Below are 23224 nucleotides of genomic sequence, written 5' to 3'. Positions count from 1 at the left end.
GCAAACACCGCAGTCACCGCCGTCATGACTGAACATCGGCTACCAGTTAAGCAGCTGGTCATTCTATGTAAGTTTCTTCTTTGGTTGGAAATGCTGCATGCGCCTACTCCCCCAAACTCCTGTGTGATTGTCGCTGACCTTGTGTGATATTGCAGCAATATGCCGCTTTGCCGAGCCTATAGCCTTGACTTCGGTCTTCCCGTACGTCCCTGAACTCATGGAATCCTTTGGTATCCCCCAAAACGACATTGCGCGCTGGGCTGGTGTTTCGTCGTCGATATTTTCCCTCTGCCAGGCGTTTACGGGCTTGTTCTGGGGCGCGGCATCGGATCGCTATGGCAGAAAACCAATCATACTGTTTGGCCTATTTAATACCATGTGGACGATGCTGCTATGGGGCTTTTCCGTCAATCTGCCCATGGCGTTGGTGGCGCGCGCTCTGGGTGGTCTGTCGAATGGAAATGTCGGCATCCTGCGAACGACCGTGGCAGAACTGTGTCCGTGGAAGGAGCTGCAACCTAGGGCTTTCAGTGTGATGCCTCTTGTATGGACTGTAGGCGCGACATTTGGACCTACCCTCGGTGGTGCGCTTGCGAATCCGCTGGGCGTGGATCCACGGAAACCACGAGGTACCGCATTTCTGGAAAGATTTCCCTACGTTTTGCCAAATATTGCCGCCGCTATGTTCTTCACGACAGGAATTATTGTTGGCTGGTTGTTTCTCCGGGAAACGTTGGAGAGCAAGAAGCACGAGCCGGATCTAGGACTGAGGGTCGGCGCCAGACTAAAATATTTTGTCTGGAAACTGCTCCATTTGAAGACGGGTGGAAAGGGTCTTGATGGCGAGAATGAACCTCTTCTTGGCCGGCAAAAGGCAGTGGATGCTGAAGCAGCTGCTTCGTCTCGCGTGAAGAAACAAAACACTAAGGAGAAGACGCCCTCAGTTCGAGATGCTCTGTCGTTTCAAACATCAATCAACTTGGTTGTATATACGTTGCTAGCCCTGTACTGTCAAGCATACGATCAGGTAAGTTCATTTTACAAGTCAATCTACCATTGCTAACCATCTATAGCTGCTTCCCGTATTTATGCATCACCCTATCCAGCTCGACTCTGATCCCGCAGTCTCGCTTCCGCTCAAGTTTGCAGGAGGATTTGGTCTCGAGTCGCGCCGGATTGGTCTCATATTTACCCTCTTTGCCATTTCGAGCACAATATGCCAATTCCTGCTCTTCCCGCCCATTGCTCGCCATCTTGGCGTGCTCCGTTGTCTCCGCATCGCCTTTATCTTGTTTCCGTTGGTGTTCTTTGTGACACCATTTTTGTCGCTTATTCAGGACCCGATTTCGCGACAGATTGCAATGGTATTGCTGTTGGTGGTTAGAGGAGTTGCGGGCACATTTGCATTCCCGACGAGCACCATTATGCTCACAAATAGTGCACCGAGTCTACGCGTATTGGGAACAATCAACGGGCTGGCTACAAGCTTCAGTGCTGTTGGTAGGGCGGCCGGGCCGACGCTGGCGGGCGGGTTGTTCACATGGGGCGTCAAACGCGGCTATGTGATTGTGCCCTTTTGGACGTTATCTGTGATTGGATTTGCTGCGTGCATCCCGACATTATGGTTGGTGGAAGGAGAGGGGTTCGGTGAGGATTCCGACATTGATGACGAGGAAAATACCGTCGAGGTTGTTGTGCAAGAGGAAGAGGAATGTGGGGTCGAGAATGGGAGGGTGTCGGGGCTACAAGATCGCGACGATGCAGTGCAGTCAGAGTCGGAGTTTGGAGACCTAGGTGAGCCACCGAACCTGCTGAGCCTCACGACGACACGATCAAGCTTTGGGATAGCATCAGACGATGAGGATGGCGGAGGAGAGCATGCGGGACCAAGATGGGTGGGGCATGGGCTGGAGCCGGCGAGAAGTCATTCACAAAGCAGGAGACGGGCAGTCCGAAGACGATCGTCAGTGCCTATCGGTATGGGCATCGGGTTCCGGCGATACAGCTCCAATCTTGGCAGCACGGGGATTGGAGGGGGAGGTGCGAGTTGGGGAGGTGCATAGAATGATGCATGTGGTGGTGCATGGGTTGATGGTTGGAGTTTGGCGTTTGATATAGTTCAATGGGTCTTCCAGATTGTTGCCTGATGGGGCTAGGCGGGGTTACAGATGATTAGTTAGCTGCGGCTGACAATGAAACACGAGGACATGACCGATGGGGCAGCCCTGGGGGAGGGGAGAGGAGGGGAGCGCAGCGTAGCGTAGCATAGCGTAGCATGCACACGTACAATGGAGCGTATGGAGCGTATGGAGCGTATAGCGGGGCGTAGTTTACAGGATGCACAACAAAGGGCATAGGCAGGACGCTGGTGTGCATGAGCAACAAAGTCACACAGCTGCAGGCGGAAAAGCTTACGGAACTAGCGGCAGGTCTTGTGGCGGCGAGGAATCCGCGGGATCCTATTGTAGAGCATGGAAGGCCAGGCCTGTCCCGCGTTTCCAGCTGCAAGTGTAGGGGGGTTGGTGGGCAGGTGGGTAGGGTAGGTGGGTAGCCTCAGGTTTAGGCGGGGCCCGAAGAGAGCAGAGTGGTCCACTACCAGACGGACAGGAAAGGCGACCTCTCAGCCCGGGGTTGCAGTTGCAGCATACCGTCACAGGGGCGCGTGTGAGCTGGCTGGAGCTCTGCCAGCGTGTCGCCGTTGCCGTTGCCGTTGCCGTTGCAGGACCGCGGAGAGAGAGAGAGAGTGTGTGTGTACTGTACATATGGGTGCCGTTTGTCATCTGGCCGTATGTCCGTATGTAAGTATGTATGCAATGTCCACACTGTGCAGCTGCGGTGGCGGTCAGAAGCGACCCAGATTTTGCGCCATGTGGAAAGATACGAGTTTACGCCCACCAACGGGGCACCTGTGTTGCTGTAAATAGCACACGCCGCCGGCATCACACAAGACGTGTTGGCATTAGCGTGCTGGCGGCAGATCGGCCACGGGCAGCCAGCCTGAATGCAGCAACGTGACCTCCGACCGACATGGCTGCAGCAGCCAGCCATACACATGCACACAAACACAACTTGATAGACATCGGCCGACCTCCCCCGTCCGGCCCTGCTGATAATCGCCATGCTCGCAACTTGCTTTTGCCATTGCTAGACCCGTCGCCTGCAACCACCGACGACCGACGACCGACGCAGACATCGAGGCCGGCCATGGCTTCCAAGCCTACTTGACCCCGAGCCCTGCCACCATACCCCTCGACTAATCCCCCATCACCCCTCCCCCCCCATTGTCGGCCTAGGCACGCTGCAACGGGGCCTACCATGGTGGGTATGCCCGACCACGTCCACAGCTCCGCTCCCTCGACCACGACCACGACGGCCAGGACCAAGACGACGGCGCTGCCGGGCGCTCAGGGCAGAGCAAAGGGCGTCGCCTTCACTGCCAATGACGCCACCTCCCAGCCAGGTCGGGCTGCATATCAACACCGTCCCCTTGCGGCCTCTATAAGCTCAGAAGACTCGGGCGAAGATGACCTCCTGCACACGTTGCTCTCGGCCTCTTCGATTGTCAACGCCGACGCCCTCTCGTCCTCGGGCCACTCGACGGCCATGACCTCGGCCACCACCTACGATGACCGACCCAGCCCCGAGATGCCATCCACAGCCCTACCGTGTGCTCACCCTACCCTCTCGCTCCTCGAGCTCGTCTCCAACACCGCCTCGTCTTCTGCTCTGCCTGACAGCTTTGACGTCAACGTCTCGCGCAAGGGCGGATTCGTGGCCGTCTACTCCGCCTCGAATCTGTTTCTGATCAAGACCCTTGAGCTGCCACGGCTGTGGGCCCGGACCCTGCAAGTCAAACGCAAGCCCATTGCCATTGACATTACCGAAGATGGCTTCCTCCTGGCCGTTCTGTCGCGACCCTCCCAAGTCGACCTCTACGAGATACATGGCGAGGAAACCGACCAGATCAAGAAGAGGCGGACCATCATGCTGGTACACGAGGCCAGCTCCATTGTCGTCTCCCCAGATGCACGCATACTCATAACGGGGAATAAGTTTGGTATCGAGGTCATAGCTATTGGCCCTGAAGCACCTGAAACTTTGCGACGCACGCTCTCGGGGCCCGCAGGCGATGCACTGGAATTTTCCGACGACGGGAGGACTCTGCTCATCACGGGATATGCGAGAAAGTCGGATGGGTCTGCCTTGTTTGTTCTGCCTGGTTTGTACGACGGGCCCCTCACCGAGGAGGGGGAGCCAATACCACAACCACCCGAAGCTGCATGGACGGGCTCGGTCTTGTTTCCAGAGACAGCGAGGATAGCGCGTCAGGCTACACTTCTTCCAGATGCCGACACTGGCACCTTCAACGAACTATTTGCCTTCAACGCCGAAGAGGATTCTTGGGGCATCTACGATATTGCTTGCCAGCGCTTCACACAGAGGAGAATGTTTCTTCCTGACCACCAACGTTGGACGCGTTCAGAATTCGTCGACGATGCCATGCCTGCGGTATCGCCTAATGCTGACCTCGCAGCTGTCGCTTTACGTATCCAAGGCACGACCAACATATGGATCTATCAAGTTCCTGGCTGGGAGTACCAACCCAAGGAAAAGTCGAAACAGGAAGCCCCGATTCAGCCTTGCTTTTGTATTCCGATACCAAATGGCGATGCGGGGACGTTGCAAGAGGTTTGCGTGCTGAGATGGGTCAGGCTAAATGCCAATGTCCAGCGACTCGTCGCTGTTGGAAATTCGAGCACAGTGCCTGACGAGAACGAGGTCCTTGGCGCGCCATTGGGATCAAAGGGAGTACTTATCGTTCTCGATTTTGACAAGACAAAACCACTTGGAAGCGTCCCGTCAACGCCATTGAAGACAGAGTATGACCTCGATCCGCTGTGTCCTGGGGAGGTGCTACCAGAGGGGTCGATTGACTTTGACCGCGAGGTTGAATTGGTACGGACCAGGACCATTGCCCAGCGTAGGGCTCAGGACCGTAACGAGTCGGTATCGCGGAGAAACTCGAGAATTGGATCCACGCCTATACAACGTGCAAATACTTCTGCTGCGAACCAAAACGCGCCGCGGCCGGTAATAACAACGGACGAGTCTGAGGAGTTGACACCGGAGGAGGCACAGGCCATGTTCGAAATTCCATACGATAACCAGCAGCCGAGGTCGCAGATGTCGCTAGCTAGAGCTGCTACAGTGGCAGCTGTATCTCCTGCCAACCGGCGGCATCTACGGTCCTTGCCGTACAGGCCCCTGGAGTACCGTCGTGCAGATGGACACCGAGAGATACCTCACGAGAGCGACGCGGATAATTGGGTGCCACCACCACCGGCATACACAGCTACAGCGGCGGCGGCAGAAAGCGTCAGCTTGAGCCATCCCGACGCGCCTCCAGTGCCACGAGCGTCAAGTGTGCAGCCATCGTCTTCCATGCCTCCTGTTTCTGCATTACCGAATACGTCTGCACGCATTTCACAAGTGCCTATGCATCCGTACCGACAACGCCAGCAGTCTATCTCGAGTGGCGCATCCTTTGCTCCAGATCAGGAAAGAGGCCGCAGACCGACTCTCGTCCATCCGTCTACGTATCCCGCTCCCCACCCCTCGGACCCAATGCAAAGTCGACGAGGTTCATCGGTACGCCCTTTAGGTCAAGTGCCATACTCTGCACATCCGGCGCCTTCGACATCTACGTACAGGTCTTCTTCTTACCAAACTCCATTAAGAAATCCGGTCTCAGAACACGCCAATTACGACCTCTACTCGTCTCCTTCGGTATCATCATCCGGCCCAGCAAACACAGGCTCCCGCCGCGTCTCCGCACCGCACATACAACGCCGGCCCGTTCAACAAAACGCTTCTGTCCCTGCTCCTGTCCCTGCTCCCTACCCCAACTTTTCTCCCGCTGCATCGAGACCAACCGTAGACCCAAGAATGGCCGCTCTGCCACCGTTAATCCCACCGACAAGTAATCACCAGCGATTCGCATCGGCCCACCAACTCCCCACGAGCGCGCCCCCACTTGCCAACCATGCAGCCAGTTTTTCGCACCGAGCCGCAAGTGCACAACAGATTCGAGGACAGTCGCTTAGTGCACGAGGAGGAGGAGGAGGCGGTGGTGGTAGTGGTTCGAGAATGGACACTCGTCAAAACGCAGATTCAGAGGGGAGAGACAACGGAAAGAAGGCGAAGAGGAGGACGCATTGTGTCATTATGTGATAACGTTTTAGAGGGTGCATGATGAGAGTGGATTTATATATCGAGGTTTGCAAAGTGAAAAAAAAAGAGGCATACAAGTAAAGTATCATGAACTGATGGATAGAAACGTGGGAGGGGGTGTTTTTTTTGCTTTTGGTTGGTTACGTATATACCCATATCTTTGAGCTCTTGATTTTTTTTTGTTTGTTTGTTTCTCGCGTTGCTTTGTTGTTAGATAGGAGGGGTTGCGGGTTTTACATTCGTTTGGGGTGGTAGAGGAGGAGATACCTGACGGTGCATGACTAAGTTACACTGCGTTGGTGTACTTGCTTCGAACAACGAAATGGAGAGAGAGAGAGAGAGAAAGAGAGAGAGAGAAAAGTAAAGAGAAAGACAAGCTATACGTTAGATACCCTTTATTCCTACACCTTGTGGGAAAGTAGAATCCATGGATCTTTTTTTTTCTGGGGGGGGAAAAGATCGATAACGCTTACTTTTTTGTTTCTTTCTTTCTTTTTTTCCAACTGAGTACCGTGTGTATGCGGGGAAAGAGACGATGAAACGACTTGAGTTTTTTGTTTTTTCTTCCATTACTATTCTGGGCTGACTTTGCGCGGCTGAAAAGAAGACGAAAAAAAGGAAAGAAGCATGGGGGTCATAGTTGCGCAAGGAGCGTTGTGGAGCTCGAACACAAAAGGAAATTGGCGAGGCTTAACTGCACATCTTCCAACGACGACCGACTTGACAAATGCACGCTCATAAGACGTAGAGTTTATAATATTTCACAAATGCATTTGGAGACAAGAGACACACGGTTTAATGACAATCAGCCCCCAAAAAAGCTAATATATTTCCATCGATATCCACAACAGCGCGTGATCATCTAAACCAACAACGCATTCGTCGCGACATCCCTTCATGCCCCTCCACCAGAACTCAAAAGCCAAGAAAACACAAGTGGTATAAGCGATCATTCCATTAGCCAAAGAATTTTTTTCCCTTTTGCTAGTCTACAAGCACATGGGGTGAGCGAGCACTAACAACCTCATCTTTCGCAAGCTCGAGGCACCAATTGAAAGGAAAAGAAAAAAGGGAAAGCGAAAAGAAAAAGAACGCTTAGAGCATGAAGGCAACGACGGCGGCAGCAGCACCGACGAGGCCGAGGCCAGCAGAGAGGCCAGCAGCGGCGTTGGTGGTCTGCTCAGGGAGAGGAGGAGTGGTGCTGTTAGCGCCAGTGGGCTTGGGGACAGTGCCGTTGGGGTAGAGACCACCGGTGCCGACGGCCGCAGGGGCAGAAGCCAGAGTGGTGGGGTAAGGAGCAACCGAAGCAGCCGAGGAAGGAGCAACGGGAGTGTGGGCAGGGTAACCAGCAGCAGGAGCAGACGAGGCAGGGTAGGCGGCAGGCGCCGACGAGGCAGGGTAACCGGCGGCAGGCGCAGATGAGGGAGCAACCGAAGGAGCAGCAGACGAAGAGACGACGGAGCCGCACTTGCCGGCGGAGATGCCGAACTGGGTGCTGTACTGGTACTGGCCGGTCACATCGTCGATGATCTGGAGACCGTAGCCCTGGTTGGCCTCGGTGACGGGGAGGTCAGCGGCGGGGGTCCAGGTCAGGCTGCCGCTGTTCTTGATGCCCTCAGCGAGAGAAGGTCCGAACTTGACAACGTTGGTCGAGGGGCCCTTGAGGAGGAGGACCGAGACCGAGTTGGGGGTGGTGGGCTCCCAGGTGATGGTGAAGGGCTCGCACTTGGGGACAATCTGAAGGGGGGATGAGTCAGTTTTGCTGTTTATTTGTTTTAGAGAGTGTGTGGAATAAACATACCTCGTTCAAGGGACGGGTGATGGGGTTACCCTTTGGGTCACCAACAGCAGGGTGGATCTGGGCGGCGGCGAAGCCAGCGAAGATGGAGACAATGGTAGCCTTGGAGTACATTGTGATTGTTTTGGTTTTTGGTGGTTGTGTTGTGGTGGTGGTGGTATTAGATTATCGCTGGGATATCGATGGGAATATTATGTAGCTTTACAAAAGCAAAGATTGTGGTAAAGAGTGACGACTGTGGGAGAGTTTCTTAAAGAAAGGCTGAAGCAACGAATGTCTTCTGAAGGCTGCAGTAATATACTGTAGGATGGGAGGGAAAGAGAAGAAACGCGACTGAAGCGGCACGGCATGCGCATTCTTATTGAGAGCGGCCCCCAAACGGTCCTATGCAGGGATAGAGGCATTGGCTAGTGCTGACAGGAGATTGGACAGAACTTTGTGCAAACCGGCACTACTCTGACCTGGTACCTGAATCTGGCCCGCTAGGCCTGAAGGGCATCTCACCTGAGGGCCTGGAGCCAATGGCGGCGCCCTGGGAAATTGCAGCTTGGTCGTGCTGGAGACAGCCAGGAGGGTTGGTGGCGGAACCGGTGAAGTGCCTGGCCCTGCTGGCACGGCCTATTTCTGGAGATTGAGGCCTGGAAGTGGTGCATCGGAAGGGCGCCTGAAGGGAAAACAAAGGAGCTCCGCGCCGCCATGCCCGTTGACCACGCTGCCAGCCCACGGGAGATGAGCGCACGCGCGCGAAGCATTTGACCACGACGACAAGGATGCCATGGCACAATTGGCTACGCTATCGACATCGTATTCGCCATAGGCTTCAAATTCGATATGTCTGTGTGTATAGCATGCTGTGAACTTTCATACATAGCTACAAGTATGCGCGCGCGCCGCTTCCCCCCCTTGTGCGCGACCACTCACCGCCTGCAATTTGACAGCTTTGCTAGCCTCAGGAACAGTCATGCAAACTACCGCCAGCACTGCCCCTAGCCCCTCTCTTAGGCCACCCTCTAAAAAAGGAGAGCATCGCGCTTGGCGCCGTCCGTCGTCTTGCATCATCCTCACTCATCTCTGACAAGCGAGCTCTGCACTCGTCATAACCACCCATCACATCCTTCACCCACGACCAGGCCTTGTGCTTGTCTAGCCACAATAAGCCCGCAAATTACCGCCGTCCACCGCCTGCCCGACGACCCCTCCAATCGCCATCGCTGTCAAAACCAACCATGCTGCGACTCCACACTGCGACACGGACATTTGCTCTTGTTTCAGTATGCTTGTTGGGATTCAATTCATCTTTAGAATTCGACTAACTAGGCTGCTAAATTCATGTCTTATGTACAATGCGCCGACTAGAGCTCTCTTGGCCCATCCTCACACCCAAGGCAGGGGCGCCAATATCCTAGAAACAACTTCCTCGTAACCAGCTCCTGAAACCGTGACATTCGTGTGCCAGATAAACTCTGTACTTTAAAGCTTGCGCTTGCAAGGTGGGGCCCCAGGTGGAAAATGAACGGACGCGTCGGGGTATCTTCGAGGCGGAATGGGATTCGTAACATCGTCATCTCATCATCTCTCGTCAGTGCGCAGCTCGTGCACATCTCTCTTTTGCCCGAAGAGTGGGCTTCGTGTGCAGATCATCGTGCAACAACAGCAGAGAATAGCAAGCTAACTGCACACTACTAAAATGTCAAACTGCTTAGTTGCACTGACCAGGGACTGGTAGCTGTCAGCTTCATGCTCATACAATGTCAAAACAAAGGCAATCTAGGGTTCGTGTTTACTCACACTTTCGCGAGGTCAGTGGCTGTGGGAAGACACCGTTGGCTAGCAAAGCCTTCATGTCCCACTCAGGTGAGCTCTCCGTCTTCCAGGTCCAGAAAATCCATCCGCTCGCCATCTCGAAACCATCAAGCTGTGCCTCAATGTAGCGTCGCATGCCCGTCTTGTAGTCTTCCGAAAGATTGCCAACGGTACCGGTATACTTGCCGTCGCAGCTACCGACCTTGGAGCTTCCGTCAAGAGTGCCGTCGTAACGCGCGCCCTTGTCCTTGCCGTTCAACCACTTGGTGCAGTCCGTCATGGCACCCGTCCACTCTCCGGAAATAGTCCACTTGCCAGTCGATGCCATCTGCCTACCAAAGCCGCAAGCAGTCTTGACATGGTCGTCCACGCTCATGGCAACGGCCGAGTTGTCAAAGATTTCGTAGTGGTGAGTGTCGAGAAGCAAGTTCCACATGCCACTACCCCACTGGTTCCATGAAGTCACGCCTTGGAAGGCATCGTGGAACGTGACAGCAACACCAGAGTCGCGGAGGTTACCCCAGCCATCCATATAGAATTGTCGGACAGTGTTCATGTCCAGGGCCGGACCCAGAGGCTCGTTTAGGAGCTGGATAGCGGCGACTGCAGGGTGTGATGCATGGTCGTCGCGGAGCTTGTTCAGCACTTTCTTGGTGTAGTCGACAGAGTCACCTTGAGTCCAGCCAACCGAGCCGCGCTTGCCCGAGTTGTCGAAGCCGTTCTGTGAATCGGGTGCGCCATGGAGATCGATCATGACCTTGAGACCTGCGGCTCCGGCCCAGTCAAGGGCTTCGCCAAACTTGTCGTAGGCTCCAGCAATGTATGGCATGTCATCACGTGGAAGTACGCTCCACCAGCCAATTGGAATTCGGACCATGTTGAGACCGGCGGCAGCCATCTGCTTGAAGTCGTCCTGTGTATACCATGTGTTCCAGTGGTTTTGCAGCATGGATTTTGCCGCGTCCCTGCCCATTGCTCCAGCAAGTGTGTATTCATCAACTGCGCCGTTGCCTTCGAAGATGCTGGGAGTGATCCAAGGCTCAAGCACAAACCAGCCACCAGTGTTGACTCCGCGGACCTTTTGCCCACCAAAGTCAAATGATGGTGTTTTGTAACCTTGTGATTGTCGTTTCACAGATTCCAGTGGAGATGCGTTTGTGCTCATGGCGAGCAGACCAATGGCCGCCGCAGTAGTCCAACGTCCGACCATGATGAGATAGATTGCGTTACTCAACCAATTGAAGGCTCAAAGAGATGGCACTTGTAACAGATGAGGATAGAAGAAGGTTGTTTGCTTGATGTGCCTGAGTTTCGAGTTGAATAAAGCCTCCAGACCAGGGAATCAAGTTGGCTTTAAACCACAGCATCAAGACCTGGGCATAGGCCAACACAGCAATCAATTTGCCCCAATTTTCTCTCCAGTCACGCTCACGTAGCAGGCATGTGTTTGGTTCTGCTCCAAGACGTAGTGGTGATCCTCACTTGGTGGACAACTATCCTAGCTAGCGGGAATAGCCACTCTAGGCGCCTTCAGAGCGGTGTCGACCGAGGCGTCCGGGAAGTGACTAACCGTAGTCTGACCAGCGAATGGAAACTTGGCCATGCCGGAGCAATGTGTACATCGCTACTTGTTCGGAGGTAGAAGCTCGCTTAGCAACTGACGTGGTGACGCAAGGGCTTGGAAGAAGAAGCGTGAGAAAGCCACGCCCGACTGTCGGACTAGCCAATGCAGGAAGCTGTCGTGGATTCAAGCTGCGCAAAAATCGGGTCCCCTAAGCCTCGGCCATGATTAACAAGAAGCGTAAGATCTGGGGTCATGTGCAATCAGGAGGTAAGGCGACAGAGCCACACTTGGCAGAGGGTTGTAGGTGGACCTCAGGTACATGGTGCTGATTGGCCGCGGGTGTAATGGCGATGATGTGGGGATCGGCGAGCCGCAGCCACTTAGATGCCGACGTGGTGCTCACGGGTTACAGTCAAGCTGCCGAGAAGCTTCCAAGAAGGCGCAAAGAGCGTTGGTGCAATGCTGAAGCCGAGTGGCGGACTGCTTGGCCTGGTGAAGTAGTGGTAGTCGTAGTAGTAGTACATGGTAGTAAACCGGCACTACAGCAGTTGTACCTACTGTACATAGTCGCGTGAGACTCTGGTACCGTACTTTGAACTCGGAATTTGTACCGAAGACATGTCACCGAGCCTATTCACCGTTAGGACTGCTGCAATATCATGCACCGCTCCCTGCATGCCACAGTCAGCGTTCCGGGGAAAAGAACAAAGCATGGCCTTCTCCTTGCACTTGGGCGCCTCCTTGCCCTCATGATCTGCAAAGCACGGGAGCCCAAACAGTAAATACCCTTTCTACCGAGCCAAAGATCTGCGAGGCCTCCAGTCCTTACAGCAAGGGGACATTAAGTAAGCATGGTAGCATTGTCTGATTCAAGACGCCCCGTGAAGACTGATCGTTCCCGCATTGGGGTGTGAACTGCGTTTTGTGGTGTTTGCCTCTGAGCCGCCTAGGATGTCGGATAAAGAAGTGCATGGTAGTAGTTGGTTGCACCAGAACAGCCACAACGAGGAGTGCTTCCGCGACGTCACTTTGGCCTTAGCATTTGCCTTGTTAATCCTGAATTGCCAACCCTTTCTTCTTGCATGTCACGAGAACCCCTTTCCAAACACCGGACGTACATGTACATGCAGCTTGCCTACCGTCATCTCTGGCATGTTCTGGTTCGGCGGGAATGAACGTGCGACGGCGCGAGATCTCCAAAGCTTGGTACAGATATGCGGGGAGATGCACGACAACTGTTCTAGCGCTGCCGTCCGTCGGAGTTAGACCAAGCAGCGCGTCATCCCCGTGAGCCTGTGACCGCGAAAGTCTTTTCACGCCTGCTTAGCGGGCGCGCACCCTTTCACGCAGTGTCATGCTAGGCCGAGGTTTCTCGTGCTTGGCATATCCGACCGTGATGTGCCTACCGCTATCCCTACCACTATACCTCTCCCTTGGTCAGAGCTAGGAGAAGAATCCTGGCGTCATTGATCACATTGTCTTGCACATACACCGACGATGGAGATGCGCAAGTGAAAGGCGTTGCTGCACTGGGGCAAGGCAAAGTCCCAATACCCGGTTGCGTTTGTGGGTTTGTGGGGTAGCGCGAGAACGTGGTGTGTTGAAATCTGGTTGACGGTGTCCGACATGTCGGTGAGCATTCTTGGTGAAGCGGTAGTGATGGTATCTTGACAAAGACGCGGTAGCATGACTCTGGTGGTGAGGTGTTTTCACGTCGGCTGTGCCTTTCCGACGTACACGTGACGTGTGCTGGTGCTAGAGAAGACTCGCCACGCTCGTAAGATCGGGAAGCATTCCACTGACTCATTTCTTTGCTGCATAATTTCCCTTCGTCCTTTACATGTTGCCGGTATGGAGGTTGTTTTGGTAGAGTATGTATGATGCCGCGTTGTAGGCATATACGGCAATGCCGACTTGTCCGAGTGGGAGAGGTTTACCCAGAGCAGGACCGATCGGAACGACCGGCGGATATATTTCCGATCCAAGTTACCGAACAGAACGCAGAAGTGGTTACAAAAGTACCCACGTCCACCGCAGCGACGATGCGCCTGTCACTGAAAAACACATAATTGGAATAGGGTCAAATCTGCAGGTAATGCAGTCCCTCTGTGCATTCACTCAGCTGCAATGCGGCTTTCGCCAGCCCATGATGCAGCTTGAGGTATAATGTGTGCGAGGGAATAAGGACGGACGAAGTGGCGGGTGTAAGGCCAGGGCAGGTTGAGCGGCGCGCTGAGGTAAGGACGCTGTGCGTTTCTCAGCAACCTTAGGAGGGTGGCGATACCATACCGCCATTGTTACAATACACCGTCACGGTAACGTACAGTACAGTACAAACATCCCTTCGCGACAGCCGATTTGAGGTGAGCTCCACTTGTCCCGCATACAGACATACTTTCGCTTGTGTCAACCTGTCCCATTGCCTTGTTCGTCCGCATGCGACTCGTCATTTACTGCCCGCCTGTCCGTCGCAAAAGAAACAAACTCGCCGCCATCAGCTAACCTCCACAATGGCAGGCCGTCATGGGCAGACATGCCAACCCCGACATCCGGCGTGCCTTTGCTGAATTCCAGGACCAGGAAACGCCCTCCAAATGCAACAAGGTCCGTTGTCGCCATTGCGGCTACGTTCGCGCAAAAAACACGACGCGCCAGATCGAACATCTACAGGAATGCCAGGCATACCTTGCCTCGTCGGACGCGCAAGCCCACCTCCTCGCGCAGCAGCAACAGCAGGATGGAACTCCAGCTGAGTCAAACATGGCTGCTGGCTCGAGTCAAATCTTCAACGGCCAACAGCCCAATCCAAACCTACAGGTCCAACGGCGGGGTCCCAATACTAGCAAGCGCGCCCGCGATACCCAGCCCATTATTGCGCCGAAAACTGTACCGGTGCCAACGGTCATGCCTTCTCTGACCGCGCATCTACTCAACGTCTGCGCTGGCCCTCTCAGGCAGGCAAGCCAACGACCCTTCTTGTCGCATGCTGGCTGCGGATCCCTAACAGCGGAGCCTCTGTCATGGTGGCTGGTGCAAGACGGGCACTATGCGCGTGGATTCATACGCTTTGCAGGTCAGTTGCTGGCCAAAATTAGGTTACCGCAGACACCGAACTCGCAGTTCCACCCCATGTATCGTACCATGGACCTCCTGATCTCCGCTTTGAACAACATGCGACGGGAGATTCAGTTTTCGGAGATTACTGCAACAAAGTACGGGCTGTCTCTGGGCACCGAACTGCCTACGCCCGTTACCCGCGGATTACTGGATCTCCTGATCAGTGCCAGTAGCTCAAGCGCGTCTCTTTTGGAGGGAATGGTTGTGCTTTGGGGAACTGAGCAAGTACGTAACGATATGCAGTGAGATCAAGGCGTACAGAACTGACACCCCACAGGCCTATCGTGCCGCTTGGCAATATGCATCAACCTTCTCAAGCTCCCTACCCACGTCCATCAGTGATTCTCACATTGCCGCACTACACCAAGTCCTCATACCGAATTGGACCTCGCCCCCCGCATACAAGTTCCTCGACGCAACACGCGCACTCGTCGACGAGCTAGCCAACATCACAACTACACGAGATGGCAAGGAAGAAATGGTCCGCTGCGAAGAACTCTTCCGGCAGATATGCTGGCTAGCAGAGCGCTATTGGCCCGCCATTGACGAGAACGGTGGCTGGATAGACCCTCCAATGGGCTACACCATCCCCGGCACGCGTCCAGTCACTGTGAACAGAAACGTCATACACCCGAATATGACCGGACCCAGCATGCACGGCCCGAGCATGAACATGCATGGGAACCCAGTTAACGGGAATATGGCAGGTTCGGCGCCAACCCCCAACATGCATGGTCACGTGAATACGAACATGAACAATAACGCGAATCCTAATCCGAATATCAATACCAGCACCAATATGAATACCAATGCGAACAATAGCAACAACAATAGGAATAACTCTGTACCCAGTGCTCCGATTAATGCTGGTGTCCGCAAGGAAAGCACATCTGTTAATGACAATAGGAGCCAGCAGAGCATGGACCGGGCAAATAGCATGGATAGCGATAGTGGAGAGTCATCGGTTTGATGATCAAGAACTTCTCTAAGAAAGACTCTACAGTTCTATCCTCTCAGCAATAGTGTTAGCTATACAACTTTCTAAAAAATGAAAGAGGGGGGGTATGCAAAGGTGTGACGACGATAACTGAGCTGATTTTGATATGAATCTGCAAGGGGGGTGAGGAAGGAGAGAAGAGAAGGAAATCTGTTTACGTGTTTGCTCTGCCATATGATTTTGTGGATTTAGCTTGTGATATCCCGTTTATATAGCAAAAATTTATACGTGTGTACATATGGTTATTATCATCCTTTTGACATGTGTGTGTGTGTTGAAGACAAAAAGAGAGATGCGTTGGTAATTATTGCTGTTTTGGGGGGGTTAGTATGACTTGGCTGTTTGTATCTGTTTGGCGTATAGCGTATCAGATTGTTTTTCTCCCCGGAAAAACAAATAGTAGGCTGCGCACCCTCAACATGTTGGAATCGGATATCAAGAAAAGAATGGGAGAGCAGACCAAGGTTTCCGGTTTGTCTGATTGTCCATTTGAAGGAAGAAAAAAAAGTTAGCAATGTCTTTGTCTTTCTCATACGAAATGCACGATTCAGTCAAAAATCAAGCGGATGATCTTCAAATTTTCATAAAGAGTTGATTTGGGTATTCATTCACATTACTTCAGTAGCGGTAAAACTACATGAAACTATATTACGGTTTTCATTCCACATAGAGGGACAAGACCTCAAACATGCGGTCAAAACTTGCACTACTCTCACAGTTGTAGAGAAAAACAAGTCTAGGCTGTTGGAACAGCGTCGGTGTTGTAGCTCTTCTCGATGATTGGCGGAGGCTCAGGAATCTTCTGGCGAAGAAGAGTGCGCTTGATGAAGTAAGGCACCTGTTCCGAAATCTGGTAGTGAAGATATGTCTTGGTGGGTACGCTGAAGACCTGGTCCAATTCTTCGAGGGTAAGCTGCTTGGTCTCGCGGACAAAGCAGAAGATCATGCCCCAGGCAATCAGATTCAGACCGGCGTAGAAGCCAAAGGCACCCGTCTGTGACATGACTGACACCATGCGGGGGAAGGTGAGAGACAGGACACCGGCGAAGGTGTTGTTGATGCATACAGCCCAGGCCATTCCCTGCTCACGCTGGATCGTGGGGAAAACTTCGGCAGAGTACTGGAATGCGACTGGTCCTTCTCCGAGAGAGTACATGATTGTGAAAAGATAGACAAACAGGACGACGGGTCCGACTTGTGCGGCTTTGCTGGCGGTATCGGGTTGGAGCAGGGACAGACCGGCTGCTAGCAAGAAAATGCACATAAAAGGGAAAGTCTATGAAATCCAGTCAGTAACGGAAAACCATGAGAGGAAATCTTTCGCGACTTACCCACATACAAAGGGTCCTACGGCCCTTTGTATCAATGAGAAACAGAGTCGGAATGGTAAAGACGACCTGGATAGCGCCGTAGCCGAGAGATGCATACAAAGCTTGATCGGTGCTGTAACCCGCTTGGCTGAAGATTGTCGAGCTGTAGAAAGAAATGATGTTAATACCGCACATTTGTTGCGCAATCATAACGGTAGAAGCACCATAGTTGGCACGCCTGATCCTGGGCACACGGAAGCAGTCCCACATGCGGTCGAAGTAGCCAGCTCCACGTGCAACGGCCAGTTCGGTCTCGTAGATGACATATGAGTAGTAGTAATCGCGTGCGGCGATGATGGGATGCGCTCGCAGTTTGTTCATTGATTCGAATCCTTTGGCGACCTTTCCGTGCTTCATGAGCCAACGAGGAGATCTGAAGATATGTAAGCATTTTCCTATATAAACCAAAAAAATAGCTAATACGTACTCTGGGCAAAAGTAGATGCCAATCATCAGAATAAAAGAAGGAATGAATGCCGAGCCAAGTTGAAGGCGCCATGAGATTCTACCAGTATCTTTGACAATGACGTTGGCACAGAAACCGAGGAAGATACCTATATAGAATGATTAGAGACGATTCGATTTGAAAACAACAAGTTTTTTCCTTACCAATGACGACCCAAAGTTGCCAAAACATGACCAAGGCGCCTCGAATTCGGTGTGGAGCCATCTCAGCGGAGTAGATGGGAACAGTAGCATTCTTCGCACCGATACCGATACCCATGATGAAGCGAGCAATGAACAGTCCCTCCCATGATTGTGCACAAGCAGAGCCAATGGGAGTAGCGGTAAGACAGACGGCGGTCACGAAGATCTCACCTCTGCGGCCTAGGTACTTGTTGAGCGGGTCGACGATGAAAGCGCCAATGAGACCAGCAGTGAGGAAGATGATGGCATTGATAAGACCAACAATCCACTCGCCATAAGCACCTCGCTTATTCAGACCAAACTCCTCTGGGAAAGACAAGTTGGCACCGTTTGAACCAGTTTGATCCCAGCCTTGAGTGGCGGCTCCGATAGCACACAAACCGATCGAGTACCACAACATCTTGGGGCCGTGCCACTTGTGGTCGCGCTCGTAGATGAGAGCATTTCGCTCGGTGTCGTCGAGCTGGCTGATCATTTCAAAGCGCTCAGGGTCGCGGGCAACAAGGGCCGCTTTGCCAAACAGGGTGGCGTGCTCGTCGAGGCCATGCTTCTTAGCCCATTCCTCGGCAGCGTAGACGCACTCCTCCCTGGTCTGGCGCGTCAATGGGTTCTCGACGAGATTGTGAGCAACAGACGAGCGACGAGCAGTGGTATCAGCAATGTGCTCGGCGCCAGAAGTGTAGATGGCCTCCTTCTCAGGATCAGTGGCTATCTCCTTTTCCGGGATGGAGGAGGCTTCCTTCTCGACGTGAGCGGCAGGCTCGTTGTTCTTTCCGTCCATGGTGGCGGACTTGTGCAGGATGACGGATTAGGAGGAACCAACTACACGAACATGTGCAGGGAGAGAAGTTGAAAAGAAAAAAGGTGGGGTGAGTCGAGGGAGCCGATCTTATATCTGAACGAGGCAAGAAAGAGTGAGAGGGAGGCCCAAAAGTGGAGCCTCCAACGGTACACCGCACATGTAACAGGCTCGAAAAAAACGAAAGCTGAGATGCGCTAAGAGCATTCACTGGAACTTGCATATGGAGAAGGGCCAACACCGCGGAAGCCTGATGGGAGCCTGACCAACGAGATGCCATGACGAGGCGGGTGAGGGGTGAGGGTGACGCTAGGTCTATTGTTCATGGGGATCTCCACAGAAAGACCCCATGGAGTAAGCTTCGGCAGGCTAATGGCCGCCACACGCTTGGTCTACAACGGCTTGGCGCCCACCTCACGCACATGCACATGCATCATCGCCTCTCCCGATGTCCATGACCTCACCCTCGACCGCCTGCCAGCCTCCCTCCGTACCTGGGGCACGCCACAATGCGACCTCATCTTGCCTTGCGGTAAGCTTACACATGTCCATACAGGCAGGACATGGGCATCCCGACTGATGCTTCACGTACACGACACGCGATGCCAGTACCCGGGGACAGCACTTGCTCCACGCCCAAGAATTAAGGCACCCTCGCGGCGAGCTTGGTGCCATATTGGCTGAGGCTTGTCGGGAGCGGGAGTGGGCTTGTTGGAACGACATGCTTAGCGGCACGATCACCACCTTACTTGCCTCACCCGTCACCCGCTAGTTGCTCGGCACATACTTTAGCGACCGCTGGGGAGTGAGCAGGCAGGCAGCAGGGTACATGCTACCACTCCGATCCCACACCTCCATGTATGTACTTGACTGTACTTGGGCATGCCAACGAGCACTTTAGCCGCCATTTGCGTTGCTGAAACATCAGCTCACGATCGTACTGTATCGCGCGATACCCGCCGTCCGCCGTCCGCCAGCCGCCACCTCTCTATCGGTGACAATGCGCTTATGGAGAGTTTGCAAAAGATGCACATGGCTAAGTACACGGGCGCAAAAGAGGCGTCGCTTACCGCCACGACAAGACGAGCGAGCTAGAGAGATGGCGTACGCGCGGCGACAGCTTGGGCACCTTGATTCCTCTTGTCCCAACAATCAAGACGACGGCAAAAGCTTGAGACCGTCTGCCTTTCCGGACCAATAGCCCCGAGATATGTTGCTTTGCACGGACACACACGCACGTTTGCTGTGGGGACACCTCCGGGCTTTTCCCCAGCTCTTTTCCCAGCATCGGGTCATGTGGAGAAAAACATTTGCTCACGTGCTCGGCAATGCAACCCCAGTTGTGTTTCGCAATCTGAAAACGTACGATGAAAAAACAGGTTACAATACGGCCGCTTAACAATCCAACGGCTGCGGTACTGATGCATGTCAGGACGGCAGCACATGCTGATCCAAGTAATGCAGCCCCGTCTCGCATGAAAACCACCGTACAACCTGTTGCATCTCACCTGCGAACATTCTATTACGTAGAACCATACTACCTTGTTCGCACCAGAATATGCTATCCGCCGGGCATTCTGGAAGCGCCTGCCGGACTCTGCCTAACCGCGCGCTAGTACGGATTTTTGAAATCAAGTACGAGATGCCTTGCTCAAGCGGATCTCGAGGTTGCGCGCTGGCCGGTGCTAGCTACCCCGATGCTACCCCACAGCTCCGGGGACCCAACGGCGGCCTTCGGATTACCCAACTGGGACGTTATCTCACAGCTATCTCGATTCCTAGCAGATAGCCGCACACAAGCTTGACTCCCAAGATCCTTGCCTCTCGATAGCTTCTCTTGGTAGTTCCTCTTGATCGTTTCGCTCGAGAGTTCCCCTCATGCTAGTGCGTCGAGACCCGTCAGCCGACTTTATCGACCTTCCTCGGAACAAAGTCTATACGGATCGCACGGCACTTGACATAGAACCCACATGGGCAATCGGCTCGTGGTATCGGTAGTCGGTACGAAGTTATTACCAGAATTAGATTCTAGACCCTTTTTCCACTACAAAGAGCCGCATCCGCAGGTGCAGTAGCCGGTGACTGTAGGGTGATCTAGGGCTTTTTGCAGCTCAATAATGTCTAGTAATGACGCTAGGAAAAAGACTATTTACATGCACACGATCCATCCTGTGACACCGTGATACTCCGATCCGAACAGCCGGAAATGAGAGAAAATAAAAAGATATACTTTCTATTCTTATCCAAGCTCGTCGACATGATAACCCCGGGCTAGCTTCCTCGTGACACCTACAAATACATGGTATATGTAGGTTTTGGCGGAGGCTAAGCAAGACGATGTGCATCTAACACGGAGGTCATGATTCCCGTCTATCTGCCTCAACCCTCTTTCTTTCCTATATCAATGTTCTCATATAACCTGCCTCTTGCAAATAACCTTCATCTTGTGGAAAAGAATCCACTACACGAGCTCTTCCAGTGCAATCCGCTCAGATGAATGCTCAGGAAAGAAAACACTACCGTATCCATCTTTGCACAAGCAAAGACAATTAAAAAAGAACCCAAGTACCATCACCCGCATCATTAGTTCCACGTTGTCGGCATGCCCGAAAAATAAACCCCGGTACTACCCCGGTACAACCTCCAACCACCCTTACAAAAAGTACATCCAGGTACCTTCCTCGATGAACTCGGTTCCGCCAGCCAGGACGCGCAAGCGCGCGGGGTTACACAGCGATCTCAACGGGGCAGCCCTGCATCTACTGTACACCCCAGCCCACCTCTTCCCACCACAATCACCACCCCCACCCCCCCTTCTCTTCCCCTTGACTTCACTTAACCGCTCGACATGGCCATCAGCTCCTCCCGTACCTGCTCCAGTCGCGGCATTATCATCTTGACCACCATGACGCTATTCATCCTCTTGCGCATACCGTCGAGGTGAAGCTGAAACAGCGGTTTAGCGCCTTGTTCGAATTCGTGGGCTGTGACTTTGTTGAGCCAGAGGGATTCCATGAGGTAGACGTATTCGTTCCAGTCGTCGGGACCTGGCGAGGGAGAAAAAAAAAGAATATGGGTTAGCTTATGTTTGTGGAAGGTAAGGCGATGGAGGTGATTGGTTCTTACCGAGAGCTCGACGTATACCTTCTAGTTCGAGAGGTACGTCGTAGTCGTACATTGGACGTCGCCTGATAGTGCGGTTTGGAAGGAGGGATGAAGGTACGTAGGTTGATCGGGCTATTTTTGTTCCTTGGAGGAAGTTTTTTGTTACTTTCCTTCCTTCATGAGTTATCTTGCCAGATGCAGTAGTGCTGTTGGCGTCATTCTCGTTCTCATTGCACTTTCTCTTCTTTCTCAACGCCCCCTCTTCTTTCTGATCGTTCCTGCTCTCTTGATTATCATCTTTTTTCGTCCCCTTTCCACTCCTGCCCGCCCTAATCAGCACCACCGGACTCTGTCTCTTAGTGCCCTGGGATTTTTCAGTCGGGACTTGGCGACGCTTTTGTGTTGGTGCTGCAGTGTCGGTAGACTCTTCTTGTCCGCTCTTCGGCTGCTTTTGTCTGGGCCTCGAAATCTTCCGACTTGTGTCTTGGGATGGCGATTTTGATGGACCTGAATTACCTCGCAGTGGTGCTTTTCTTGGAATATTGCTTGACGGAAGTCGACTGAATTTCACGTCTGAGGCTTTTGACGGAACCGGCGCGACCTGTATCGTCTTCCCAGCTGGTGGGTGAGTTGTCACATGCTGCGAAAGAGCAGGTTGGCTACCACTCGGTGTCTTGCCTGCATGTGAAGCTCCGTTACTTTCTGTCATACAAGAGCTGAGTCCAGGCGTATTGTGGGCCATGACGGGTGAGGGTGAGGATTCTACGCGGTGAGGCGGTGCGCTGCCATACGGAGCTGGAATCGAGTGAGCGTCACCAGAAGGATAAGAGTGAAGAAGAGCCGTTCCAGAGGTTGAATCATGTTCTTGAAGTGTCGGTTCTGGAACGTGAGTCTTTGTGTTGGCTACGTTTGCCCCAGATGTGCCTGAAACGTGCGGTACCATGTTCGGCATGAAGCCAGGTAAGGTACAATTCTGTGGAGTTATTGCCGTACTGTGTAATTTGTCTTGCCTCTGAGATACCAATAGTCCTTGCGACGACGTCATCTATGATAGGCGGGGACGACGGAGGAGCAAGGTCGCATTGACGATAGAACCAATGTCGTTCGGTATCAGTGATGCGACACTGGCTGCGTGCAATTATTGTCAACGGCGACAATACTCCGACCGCTCGAGGTACCTAGGATGTATGTATACGAGTTTGCGACTGAATTTTGAAAGTAGGTGGGGTTCTTGGAGCGTGAGGTGCTGATAATTTGGTGGGCAAGACTGAGGAAGGCGCCTTTCACACTCACCTCACCATTACCTGCCGTCTCATTGGCTACCCAGATCTCACATAGTCACAGCTATCAACCCCCCAGATGCACCCGGAAATCTTGTCGGAAAGCCAACAACAGGTTGGCGCATCCCCACATATGTAAGGCCGACCCTGATCCTTCTTCTAGAAGGACTGCACAGCCAATTAGTGTTCAGGGACTGAGTTCATCACCCTGCATGACACTTAGCAGTTGATCAAGTCCCAAGACGCTAACGATGGATATCACATAGATACATCTCATCTAGAAGGGTGATCTTGCAGATCTAGATACTTTCCGGCACCAACTAGGGATGCCCTTGCAAAGAACCTACCGCTTTCGACGCCATCGCTTAAGAAAACAAAGAGCGAAGCAACATAACTTGCATCCCATGACTTCTAGAGTTTTTACATGCAGCGCTATACATACTTTGCGCTACTGGAAGCTTAGTATAAAGTTTGGTTCACAGTCAGATTATCACGCAAATAGACAATGATCT

At 53.0% G+C, this 23224-nt stretch overlaps 10 protein-coding genes across 10 annotated transcripts; 4 read left to right on the top strand and 6 right to left on the bottom strand.

The window, feature by feature from the left end:
• Positions 1-24: 24 nt before the first annotated feature.
• On the top strand, positions 25-2063 carry COCMIDRAFT_21841 (uncharacterized protein; the record flags this gene model as incomplete). Its single annotated transcript, XM_007684484.1, has 3 exons — positions 25-67; positions 156-1027; positions 1074-2063. The coding sequence occupies 3 exons, from the start codon at positions 25-27 to the stop codon at positions 2061-2063; spliced, it is 1905 nt and encodes a 634-aa protein (XP_007682674.1).
• Positions 2064-3315: 1252 nt separating this feature from the next.
• COCMIDRAFT_81132 (uncharacterized protein) lies at positions 3316-6231 on the top strand (the record flags this gene model as incomplete). The annotated part of the gene is made up of 1 exon (XM_007684592.1): positions 3316-6231. One exon carries the CDS (start codon positions 3316-3318, stop codon positions 6229-6231), a length of 2916 nt encoding a protein of 971 aa, XP_007682782.1.
• Positions 6232-7326: 1095 nt separating this feature from the next.
• COCMIDRAFT_32049 (uncharacterized protein) lies at positions 7327-8143 on the bottom strand (the record flags this gene model as incomplete). The annotated part of the gene is made up of 2 exons (XM_007684515.1): positions 7327-7968; positions 8033-8143. The coding sequence occupies 2 exons, from the start codon at positions 8141-8143 to the stop codon at positions 7327-7329; spliced, it is 753 nt and encodes a 250-aa protein (XP_007682705.1).
• Positions 8144-8480: 337 nt separating this feature from the next.
• COCMIDRAFT_32048 (uncharacterized protein) lies at positions 8481-8992 on the bottom strand (the record flags this gene model as incomplete). The annotated part of the gene is made up of 3 exons (XM_007684514.1): positions 8481-8667; positions 8750-8817; positions 8951-8992. 3 exons carry the CDS (start codon positions 8990-8992, stop codon positions 8481-8483), a joined length of 297 nt encoding a protein of 98 aa, XP_007682704.1.
• Positions 8993-9728: 736 nt separating this feature from the next.
• COCMIDRAFT_32027 (glycoside hydrolase family 5 protein) lies at positions 9729-11042 on the bottom strand (the record flags this gene model as incomplete). The annotated part of the gene is made up of 2 exons (XM_007684509.1): positions 9729-9748; positions 9818-11042. 2 exons carry the CDS (start codon positions 11040-11042, stop codon positions 9729-9731), a joined length of 1245 nt encoding a protein of 414 aa, XP_007682699.1.
• A 377-nt stretch (positions 11043-11419) lies between these two features.
• COCMIDRAFT_81047 (uncharacterized protein) lies at positions 11420-11608 on the top strand (the record flags this gene model as incomplete). Its single annotated transcript, XM_007684591.1, has 1 exon — positions 11420-11608. The coding sequence occupies one exon, from the start codon at positions 11420-11422 to the stop codon at positions 11606-11608; it is 189 nt and encodes a 62-aa protein (XP_007682781.1).
• Positions 11609-12859: 1251 nt separating this feature from the next.
• Positions 12860-13024, bottom strand: COCMIDRAFT_81156 (uncharacterized protein; the record flags this gene model as incomplete). The annotated part of the gene is made up of 1 exon (XM_007684590.1): positions 12860-13024. One exon carries the CDS (start codon positions 13022-13024, stop codon positions 12860-12862), a length of 165 nt encoding a protein of 54 aa, XP_007682780.1.
• An 895-nt stretch (positions 13025-13919) lies between these two features.
• COCMIDRAFT_673 (uncharacterized protein) lies at positions 13920-15483 on the top strand (the record flags this gene model as incomplete). Its single annotated transcript, XM_007684464.1, has 2 exons — positions 13920-14738; positions 14791-15483. The coding sequence occupies 2 exons, from the start codon at positions 13920-13922 to the stop codon at positions 15481-15483; spliced, it is 1512 nt and encodes a 503-aa protein (XP_007682654.1).
• Positions 15484-16246: 763 nt separating this feature from the next.
• COCMIDRAFT_81162 (uncharacterized protein) lies at positions 16247-18309 on the bottom strand (the record flags this gene model as incomplete). The annotated part of the gene is made up of 4 exons (XM_007684589.1): positions 16247-16786; positions 16842-17253; positions 17308-17434; positions 17490-18309. The coding sequence occupies 4 exons, from the start codon at positions 18307-18309 to the stop codon at positions 16247-16249; spliced, it is 1899 nt and encodes a 632-aa protein (XP_007682779.1).
• A 2757-nt stretch (positions 18310-21066) lies between these two features.
• Positions 21067-23074, bottom strand: COCMIDRAFT_32023 (uncharacterized protein; the record flags this gene model as incomplete). Its single annotated transcript, XM_007684508.1, has 4 exons — positions 21067-21080; positions 21168-21374; positions 21454-22405; positions 23060-23074. The coding sequence occupies 4 exons, from the start codon at positions 23072-23074 to the stop codon at positions 21067-21069; spliced, it is 1188 nt and encodes a 395-aa protein (XP_007682698.1).
• Positions 23075-23224: the final 150 nt, after the last annotated feature.

This window comes from Bipolaris oryzae (assembly GCF_000523455.1).
Source record: "Bipolaris oryzae ATCC 44560 unplaced genomic scaffold scaffold_3, whole genome shotgun sequence".
Taxonomy (NCBI): Eukaryota; Fungi; Ascomycota; class Dothideomycetes; order Pleosporales; family Pleosporaceae; genus Bipolaris; species Bipolaris oryzae.
The sequence above is the reverse complement of the archived record's forward strand: the minus strand, read 5'-3'. Positions and strand labels throughout refer to the sequence as shown.